The sequence below is a fragment of the Tamandua tetradactyla genome, chromosome 4 (assembly GCF_023851605.1).
Source record: "Tamandua tetradactyla isolate mTamTet1 chromosome 4, mTamTet1.pri, whole genome shotgun sequence".
NCBI classification, from domain to species: Eukaryota; Metazoa; Chordata; class Mammalia; order Pilosa; family Myrmecophagidae; genus Tamandua; species Tamandua tetradactyla.
The window spans coordinates 113,264,033-113,274,955 of record NC_135330.1 but is presented as its reverse complement, the minus strand read 5'-3'; the positions used below and the strand labels follow the sequence as shown (position 1 = coordinate 113,274,955).

Genomic DNA, 10,923 nt, shown 5'->3' with positions numbered 1-10,923 from the left:
TGGGGCAATATTCTCCAGGAGGCTGTGTATGCTCTAAATCAGTGTCCACTGTATGGTGCTGTTTCTCCCATAGGCAGGATTCATGGGTCCAGGAATCTAAGGTTGGAAATGGGAGTGGCACCACTCACTATCACCCCTAGTGATCTACTAGGAAAATTTTTGCTTTGTATCCCTGAAACCTTAAGCTCTGCTGGCACACAGGTCTTAATTCCAAAAGGAGGAGTGCTTCTTCCAGGAGACAGAACAATGATTCGACTGAACTGGAAGTTAAGACTGCCACCTGGCCACTTTGGACTTCTCATTCCACTGAATCAACAGATGTGAAAGGCGATTACTATTCTGTCAGGGGTGAATGATACTGACTATCAAGGGGAAATAGGACTGCAACTACACAATGACGGTCAAGAAGTTTCCCTGGAATACAGGAGATCCCTGAGGGCGTCTTTTTATATTACTATTCCCTGTGATTAAAATCAATGGAAAACACTAACAACCCAATCCGGGCAGGACTACCAATGCCCCCAAAACTTCAGGAATGAAGGTTTGGGTCACCCCACCAGGCAAAGAACCATAATCAGCTGAAGTGCTTATTGAGGGTAAAGGGAACATGGAATGGGTAGTAGAAGAAGGTAGTGATAAATATGAACTACGACCACATGACCAGTTACAGAAATGAGGACTGTGATGGTATGAATATTTCCTCCCTATCTGTTATGAGTATGTCTGCATTTGTACATAAACAAATATCTTATTTTCCTCTTATTGTATGACGTTGTTCATGTTATAGTATTTAAGTCATAGGATACGAAGTTTAAGAGTGAATGTTACCTAAGGATTTGTACCCTATTCTGGAGAGATGTAGTGTATTTCCAGTTGTACACAAGACAGTTGAGTGTTGTTAGGTGAAACACATGTCTGTTATTGTGTTCTATTTGGAAATTAAGTATATTTCAAGGTGATAAGTATAGCTGCCAGATTGACAAGGGGTGGACTGTGATGGTTGGCTTCTGGTGTCAACTTGGCCAAGTGATTGTGCCCACTTGTCTGGTCAGGCAAGCACGGGCCTGACTAGTGCTGCTAGGATATTTCATGGCTGGTTGATAAGCCGGAAGGCTGGCATATTAAATCATCAATCAGTTGATTGCATCTGTGGCTGATTACATCTGTGAATCACTAAGGCACATCTCCCAAACTGAGATAACCCAATCAGTTGAAGGCTTTTAAGGAAGAAGAGAGCTTCTTTGATTGTTTTTTCAGCCAGTGAGACTCTTGTGGAGTTCTTCCAGATCCTTCATTGGAGTCGCCAGCTTCACAGCCTGCCATATGGATTTTGGACTCTCCATTCCAACAGTTGCTTGAGACACCTTTATAAATCTCATGTTTACAGATCTCTCCTGTTGGTTCTGTTACCCTAGAGAATTCTGACATACAATATGTAACTTGAGAACTCTTTGGATGTCCTAGTAGGGAGCTCAGCTACTTGTATACCCTTGACTGAAGACTGGTCCTCCTCTAGCGGAGAAGGTCATCCTCTTTGACCGAGCATGTAGCTTGGGAGGGAAGCACATGGAGAGAGGAAGGGGACACCCACCTAGCCAGCCACCAGCCTAATCAATTGGGTGAGAGATGTCACAACCAGATAGTCCTCATATCCCACAATTTGTAACTTGAAGTTTTATTTGGATGCAAACCTACAAGGCTTATGTCAAATTTTCTTTTTGTTCATATTTTAAGCAACATTAGATATTTATTTGCATCAACTTTAGGTACCTACACTTTTTCTTTTGAGGGCTTTGCACATCGCTCAACTCAGAAAGACACTACGGTAGTACAAAAAGCACCTGTCTTGGAAGTCACAGTGTCTAAAGTTTAATCCTGGTACTGACATTAAGCACCTGTAAGACTTAAGACTGGAACTTTCACCTCTGGAGTCTTCAATTTTCTCATCTGTAGAATGGGAAGGTGGGATTACATGATCTCTAAGTTCTCTCCCAGCCCTAAATTCTATTTTTAAAGTTCAGAGCCCTCATTCAGGAATGCCAACAGGCATTGGTTTATGCTCTTTGAACTCTGATAATAAAGCCTGCAGTTATAGTGATACTTTACCCAGAAACAGTCCAGGTCAGCAGGAAGCTGCTTCTAGCTGCCTGCCCTGTGGTGTGGGGAACAAGAAGAAGCCAGAGCTGTCGTTGGCAGGACATAAGACACCCATGTGGATCTTGTTGCACAGGGCAGGGATTCTTCATGGGCATGTGGAGAGGGTCTTCAAAATCACCCAGGAGCTTCTCAATCCAGCAACCTTCCGCGTTCTGGAGTCCCACTCCATATGAGGAACACCATGAAGTGATTCCCAGTTGTTGTTGGGATGACCCTGAATGCCTCTGGGGTGTGAGATAGATAATTGGTTGAAAAGCAATTCAGGATGCTGTTCTTGGAAAGTGCTTGATGGACTATTTCTGGATGATGCGTTCGGATAGTGGTACATAGTGTCCAGGTCCTGGGGGCTTTGGAAAGCCAGCCTAACTGCTGCAAGTGCCCAGAGGAAGGTATTTGGAGAGGGTGATGGAAGAAAACAGGTGAGGGGGCTGGCTGGCCAGTGGCTTCTTCAGACAGGCCTCTGTTTCCCAAGTCCATGCTCCCTGGGGCTCAGCTCTGGCAGCACTAGCCTTGAGGGTTCATCCACCTTCTGTTCCTTAGCAAACTCATTTCCCATTAAAAGTAAAAAAAAAAATAATAATAATAAGTAAAAAAATTTCTCTCTCCTTTTGCCCCTGCTTAAGACTGCTAACTGCATGCAGCAAAATACATCTGATAGGCTGCAAATTTAAAAGGCTGCAAATTCTTTGCTACTCCACACATGGAGAGGCAGAGTAATTTATTTGTCCTTGAATCCAGGCTGCCCTTGGGGTGATTTCTGAGGCTGGGTCAAAAGAAACTTCTGGGACCATTCACTTCCCCAGGGCTGAGCCAGATAACAAGACCAAACAATCTGAGGTCTTCTTGCTTGAGAAAGTATGCTGAGAGGCAAATAGAGAGGACCTGAGATGAGGAGAAGATGCAGAGATACCCAGCTATGCCCCAGGCACTGTGAGCAAGGACAAGAACCTCAGAAATTCCTGATCCACAAAATCATGAAAGCTAGAGATAAAATGGTGATGGTTTTAGACTATGATTTTTGGATTTGTTTTTAGACAGCAATAGATAACAGGAACAAAACTGTCCTGTTGTTGGCAAATACTCACATTGGTCCAATTTTTCTCTATTACATGTACTTCAAAAGTTTTGCATGTGTAAATATTTCTGTAGGATAGATTCTCAGAGATAGACTTGCAAGATCAAAGTACTTTCTTCTCTCTCTCCATTTTTCCAGTGTCTGTTTTAATAGGTGTTGGCCAATTTCCCTCTAGAAAGAGCATATATCAACAGTGTATAAAAGTGGCTGTTTAAGTTCGCTAAAGCCTCCGGAATGCAACATGCAAGAAATGGATTGGCTTTTACAATGGGGATTTATTAGCTTATAATTTACAGTTCTTAGGCCATGAAAATGTCCAAATTAAGGCATCAATAGGATGATACCTCGCTTCTGGAAACAGGCTGCTGGCATCCAGGACACCTCATCACATGGGAAGGCATATGGCTAGTGTCAGCAGGTCCTTAGCTCCTGGGTTTTATTATTTTCAGCTCCTGGTTCCAGTGGTCTCCTCTCTGAGCTTCTTTGGGTCCTCTCTTAGCATCTCTGGGGTCTTTCTCTCTGAGCTCTCTCCAAACTTCCCTGAGCTCTCTGGGCTTTTTCTGTTCTCATAAAGGACTCCAGTAAAGGATTAAGATCCACCTTCAATTAAGATTGAACTAATTAACGAAAGGGTCCCATCCACCATAGGTCTGCACCCTCAGGAATGGAGTAAAAGGACATGGCCTTTTCTGGGGTACATAACAGCTTTGAACCAACACAGTGGCCTTTTCCTTCACCCTCCTGAATCCCTTGCACAATTCATGTCATTTCTTTGTTTTTCACTGGCTTAATTCTAAATGGGAGATCATAACCTCTATATATTAAAGACATTAAAGGTAAAATGTGAATAAATCTTACACACAAAATGCCATCTATGTGATATCAGGACCTTGATCATCTGGAAATGAAACCTCTTTGGCCTCATCTTTTTCCTGTTCCCCAAGGCAGCTTTAAGACTCCTGTCTTCTTGTTCTGTCTGTCTGTCTCTCTCAAACACAATCTGAATGCATACATGTACCTTGTATGTATGTGCATATAGACATATGCACTATGAATGTTTACTGCATCAATGTGAATATTTTTATGTGAACAATTACCAGGACTTTGATCAAGTAATATTTTAAGAATTATAGTAAAAAATTAGAAACTGCAGTTGTATTTATCACTTCCTCTAGCACTTCTGGGAGTAAGTTAACCACCAGCTGCAAACTGGAAGATATTTGCTTTGGAGTACAGAGTATAAAAGTACATCCAGGGCGGGCAATGGTGGTGCAGTGGCAGAGTTCTCACCTGCTGTGCTGGAGATCCGAGCTTGATTCCTGGTACCTGCCCATGCAAAAAAAAAAAAAAAAAAAGCGCATCCAGTATAGGAAATTACTTTTTTTGAGAGGGACTAGACAGTTTTCCCCATAACAGAAAAGAACACTAGATCGATCAGTCTGAAGCAGAAGAAGGATTCAGGATATGCTTTATGCTAGTTTTCTGCAAAATCAAAACATCCATACAAATCGCTGTTATTCTGCTTCATTGGTTCCCTGTAGCTCTGAAGCTCCTCTCTAGTTGTCTGGTAGTTGCTTGTCCACGGTTCCTTGTTGATGAGCAAGGCTGAACAGGTTGTCCTGGCTATTTCTGTTGCGTCTTGTGACACTCACCAGTGCTTCCTCCCCACTGCTCACCTGCAGAGGCAGCTGGTGGCTACTGGATCCTTCAGGCACTGCTGCTCCGCCCTTAGCTCCCTCAATTCCTTAATTCATGAATAGACCAGGTATCATTGTGCTGCATATATGCCTTGCTTGACCCTTCATTTGGGCTCCCTATAGCTAATTAAACACCCGGCATCACCCCAAATCGTCTCCATTGGTACCATAACCTCCATTGCATCCTTTCAGCATCAACAGTCACAAGATGGTGAAAATATTTTAAAGAGTTAAAAAATAATGTTTACAGGAAATCTACACTGGAAACACACTTTTAAGGGGAGAGAGAAGATTTTATATTTGCTCCTTAAAGGGTGACAGCTGGTGAAGAACTGTCATCCAAAACTTACACAGGATTAATTTCATTTCTAAGATTTGCATCCCTAGAGTTCAGTCTGGTCTCCAAAAGAGAAAGCACTTTTTAGTAAAGACAAACAGAAAACCATAGGATGGTCTCTAGGTAGCTTCAAAATGACTTTCTTTAGGAAACTGGTTGGTTGTATGATGGGGAAATGACACTGTGAAGTAAAGTTGAGTATTTTATTTATAATAACTTTTATTCTGATTATAAATGCAAAACTCAGTGCAAAAAAAGAAAGAAAATAATTATCAGTAGTCCATTTTGAGAGTGCTTCCTTTAGCAAATAGGATCATAGACTACTGTTTCATTCTTTTGAATTCTATTACAACCATTTTCCCAAATTGATAGGTATTTCCTAAACATGATATTTAAACTCTATTTAGAAGTAATTTTAGACTTCAGAAAAGTTGCAAAAATACTTTGGAGAGTTCAGGTATGTCTTTCATTCACCATACAGTGATCTAAAGCAGGAAATTAACGCTGATTCAGCACTACTAACCAACCTGCAGACCTCATTTGAATTGTGCAAACTTTCCCATGGTCCTCTTTCCGTCCCAGGATTCAGTTCAGGATCCAGGATGCACTTAGGCTCGTGTCTCCTTATTCTTCTTCAAGCTATAATCGTTCCTCAGTCTTTCCTCTTTTTCATGATTTACATTTTGGAAGGGTACTGGTCAGTTATTTTGCAGAATGTTCCTCAATTTGAGAGGGTCTGATATTTTCTCATAATGGGGCTGAAGTTTTGCGTTCCTTTGACAAGAATACTCTAGGGGCGATATTATGGGCTTCTCAAAACTCATCACCACAGGGAGTTTGTGCTGCTGCTGCTGACTTTGATCACTTGGTTAAGGTGGTGTCTGCCTGGGTTACCTACTGTAAAGTTCTAGTCCCCTTGGTAATAAATATCTTGGGGGCAATAATTTGAGACTATGCAAATTTCTGTTTCTTAACCTTTCACCAACAAACTTTTTTATCGGTCCGTATATATATTTTTAGTGTTTAAACATGTACTAAATGCCAGATTAAACACTTCACATCCGTCCTTAAATCTTGCCAGCAATAATTATTACTGTGTTATTCTAACAGTAATTTTCTATTTTTTTTGCTTTTATTAATCGGAATGCTTCTGTAAAACTGAATTGTTCCTTCTCCTTCATTGATTTAATCAATCGTTTATTTTTTTCACTTATGGCTCACTATCATTTATTTTGCTTTCAAATCTGCAACATGATTTACATGGCAGAATAGTATTCACATTGCATGTCTGTACCATGAATTAATAAACCAATGCTTCAATGCTGGACATTCAAGTTCTTTCCAGACATTTGAGACTAATTAATGATGTCTAATAGGTGAATTTTAATTGTTGTAAAAATTGGATTTCTAACAGGGGAATTCCTGGATGTCTGGAAAGTTTATGCTCATTAAGGCAAGGAAAATGTCAACACATCAACACGGAAATCCGCACACTCTACTCACACTACAATGCTGCGAGCAGATAGACGGTGGATTCCGGAGCTCACGAAGGCCCCTGCCGGTAAAGTCACTTAGCACAGCGGTCAATAACTGGAACAATACGTAACCACAAAGTTATTGAAGTTGAGGAAAACACTTCCGGTAGGGGCATTTCTACTTCCGTCCGCGCCTGCCGCCTTCGCCCTCTTCTTTCCCATCATCAACGGATGTATTAGTTCCCCGTTTAAAGCCACGTCTGTCCTGGCGTCGGCACCGCCCATACACAGGGAAAGCGCTTCCGGGGTCAGGCTTTTCGGGCCGTCCCCGCCCCGCCACCAGTGCCGCGCTGGAAGCCCCCGTTTTCCCGGAAGTGGCCCGGGTCTCCCGGTCGGGCTCCCCTCCACCCCGCTGCCGCTGAGGGCCGCGGGGGCGGTGGCGATGGCTGAGGCGGGGCTGCTGCTGCCGGAGGCGGCGGCCGAGTGGGACGCCCGGGAGAAGCTGGCTCTGTGGGACCGGAGACCCGACACGACGGCTCCGCTGACAGACAGGCAGACGAATTCGGTGCTGGAGCTGAAGGCGGCGGCGGAGAACCTGCCGGTGCCGTCCGAGGTGAGGGGACTAGTGAGGACCCGGCGGGGGCGGCGGGGCTGGGTGTTCCCCGGCCCGGCCTGTGGAAGCCGGGCCTCTTCCCAACCTCGCCGACCTCTGCTCCAGGTCTGTCTTCGCTGCTCCTCGGTCCCGGTGGCGGCGCAGTGGGAGATGCCCTCCCCTTGCCTGCCGCGCGCCGCCTCCACCGCCGCTTCCCCGCCTGCACGAGATTGCTTGCGAGGGCGTCCAGCGGCGGGTGCCGGCAGGCCGGATCTGCGGCGTGGAATGGTTGGTTGGCTGGGAGCCTTGGCGAGGGCGTCCCTGCTGTTCCAGAGGTAGTTAGTTGTGGGGCGGTTTCTTATGGTTGCTCTTCGTTTACCACCTTCACGAGCAACCCAGTTTCCGTTTTTTCCATGGAGGAATCTTGGAGAGACACCACCTTCAGGTTGATGGGACAGTTGCATACATCCCATAGCAGTGAGCGTCGTCTAGAAGATGTGTAAATTATGGGAAATCAGGTTTATCTGATCTGTCGCGAAGTAAAAAATAAAGTAAAATACATTTTGAAAGCTGGGTCAGTACACTATTAGGCTATGTTGGTTTTCGCTCTTTTAAAACTCTTTAAATTGTATAATATAGCATATATACGAAGCAAAGAAAGAAAAGTTTTCAAAGCACTCTTCAACTAGTAGTTACAGGACAAATGTTGTTTTTCGCTTTTAGCGTCAAACGTTTTTAATCCGAATAACCAGTTTTGTGCATTTTATTGCTTCTTGGGCGATTCAGTTCTATAAGTTGTCATATCAAGAAGTACAGGTTTATGTTTGGTAGACTTTTTATGGTTCTGTGGGCCATGTTCACGAAGATTGTTTTATAAGCAGAAATGGTTACTTTTGACGTTGGAATCATTGTTTTTACATGTTTTTTAATTGTTGTGAAAGGCAGATTGAATTTAGAGATTTTACCTTCTTTTCTCTGCCCCCAGACTTTAGAAGTTAAGAGATTTGATTTAAAAGTTATCTTTACTTTTGCATACTCTACCATAGTTATAGGTGTTCGTTCTTGGGTTTTTCTGTCTACCTTTAGGATACTGTCCCCGAAGTCGGTCTGAAATAAATGAAGAAACAGGTGGAAATTTCTTTGGTTTGCTCTGAAGGTCTTTCATGCTCTGGATGAAAGTTGGAAGTTCTGTAAATTTTCCAATCTGTTTATAAATGATTTGGCTTATTACTGAGTCAAGTACTTCCTTGGGCTTCATAGTACTTGGGTTAAGGACCTATTCTGCAAGAAAATCACTCAATTTCCTATTGTCATGGGTCATAAACTACTGTTTCTTATTCTCATCGAGCATGAAAGGAGAGAATTTGAAGTGAAATAAGTGGAATTTTTTTATTTTCAGCCCATTCTTCTGTATTTATGTAACACAGTAACGTACCAATAAGATCATGCAGTCACTTGACTTATAATATGTGCCTACTCTGAGCTAGGAATTGGCGACGGAGTGATGAGCAAGCAAGATCCGTGATCCCATGGAGCTGACATATTTTGTGGTGAATCATGAGCATATATAAAAAGAACAGAGAAAGTAAGTTAAGATAGAGATCCATGATATAAGGAAAATGAAACATATGGTGTGCCAGAAAGACAAACCAGTGTACCTTTTAGGTAAGGAGGAAAGACTTTCTAACAAAAAAGTGATATTCAAGTGAGTCCTGAATGATGAAAAGCAAAAAGCCAACCTTAGAGGGGCTAGAGAAAGAATATTCTAGCTGCAGGAAAAAGCAGTGCGAAGGTTGTGATTGGGAACTGAGCTTGACATGTTCAAGGATTCAGTAAAGGTCTTTGTACACCCATCCTTGGCATTGAGTTCCTGTGACAGTGAAATTGGTAGCCTGTTGTTTACTCCTGGAAATTTCAAGGAGGTGGTTCTCATTTCTCTTCAGCTTTCAACAGCTCATTTCCCTCTATTAAGTGTTTATACCTGGTGTGAAGACTTTCGAATTGAATTTCTATCCCTGTTACCACACTTTTAACCTTGGGGCTGGAAAATGATGCCTCAGCACTTTTCATTTTGTCCAGTGCATATCTCCAAAGGATTTTCTGTAGTGTTTCTCAGTTTTCACAAGATAGATTGCTTTCTGAACAACTGGAACTGGGCAGATTAGTTGAGTATCAAGAGGTCAACTTGCTCTCAGTAAATATCATAAAGCTGCTAAGTTCTTTAGAAAAAATCTTTCTCTTTTGTGAAGGGAAGCTAGTCTTATCTTGGGAAGCAGTATAACTTTTTATTTGGATTAGATAAAATAATTTACAGTAGAATATTAGGTAGGCTGTTTTCTTATACCTGGGGCATTTTTTTTTTTAGTAGTGCTGAACTTAGTGTAACTTTTTCTTTTCTCCCACTTTCGTTGTTTTTTTTTTTTTTTTTTTACGTGGTCCTTGGGCATGGCAGGCAAGCATTCTTACCTGCTGAGCCACCGTGGCCCACCCCACTTTCGTTTTTTTTTTTTTTTTTTTTTTTTTTATTAATTAAAAAAAGAATTAACAAAACAATTAGAAATCATTCCAATCTACATGTACAATCAGTAATTCTTAATAACATCACATAGTTGCATATTCATCATTTCTTAGTACATTTGCATCGATTTAGAAAAAGAAATAAAAAGACAACAGAATAAGAATTAAAACAATAATAGAAAGAAAAAAAACAAAAAAAACATAAACAAAAAACCTATACCTCACATGCAGCTTCATTCAGTGTTTTAACATAATTGCATTACAATTGGGTAGTATTGTGCTGTCCATTTCTGAGTTTTTATATCCAGTCCCGTTGTACAGTCTGTATCCCTTCATCTCCAATTATCCCTTCTCTTTTTTTTTTTTTTTTTTAATTAACGGAAAAAAAGAAATTAACCCAACATTTAGAGATCATACCATTCTACACATGCAATCATTAATTCTTAACATCATCACATAGATGCATGATCATCATTTCTTAGTACATTTGCATTGGTTTAGAAGAACTAGCAACATAACCGAAAAAGATATAGAATGTTAATATAGAGAAAAAAATAAAAGTAATAATAGTAAAATCAAAACAAAACAACACAAAACAAAACAAAAACCTATAGCTCAGATGCAGCTTCATTCAGTGTTTTAACATGATTACTCCCCACTTTCGTTTTTTGAACTCGGAATAACTCTTGTTAAAATGCTATCATAATTAACCCTGAACTAGGAAGTAATATTGTTAGGGGGTTGTTTTCTTAGAGACTCTATGACCTTAGACATGATGTTTAACTTCTCTGAGCCTCCGTTTTCTTCTTTTATAAAATGAGGACTATAATAGTACTTATGTTGTGGGTAGTTGTGAGAATTAAACAAAATCATAAAGTACAAATGGCAAGCTGTTTACTAGTATTATATTATTGAACACCTTAAAATAAGAGATTAGTTTGCTGTCATTCTGAGCAGGAATAGGTGGTCAGTCAGAAGGTAAGGTAAGAAAGGTAAGAAAAGAAGAGGTTGGTACACTGAGAAAGGTTCTGGGCCGCCATCTATACCTCTTCACTGGTTTGATCCAGAAAAAG

At 41.3% G+C, this 10,923-nt stretch overlaps 1 protein-coding gene across 3 annotated transcripts in view; it reads left to right on the top strand.

Moving 5' to 3' along the window:
* Positions 1 to 7,031: 7,031 nt before the first annotated feature.
* Positions 7,032 to 10,923, top strand: part of COG3 (component of oligomeric golgi complex 3) — a 97,535-nt gene continuing 93,643 nt past the window's right edge. The window contains exon 1 of one of the 3 annotated variants that reach the window (XM_077158277.1): positions 7,032 to 7,354. In XM_077158277.1, coding sequence (XP_077014392.1) covers positions 7,184 to 7,354 — 171 coding nt within the window. In that variant the 5' untranslated portion in view covers positions 7,032 to 7,183. The remainder of the gene's footprint in view (positions 7,355 to 10,923) is intronic. The other 2 variants (XM_077158279.1, XM_077158278.1) reach the window with 2 other exon arrangements.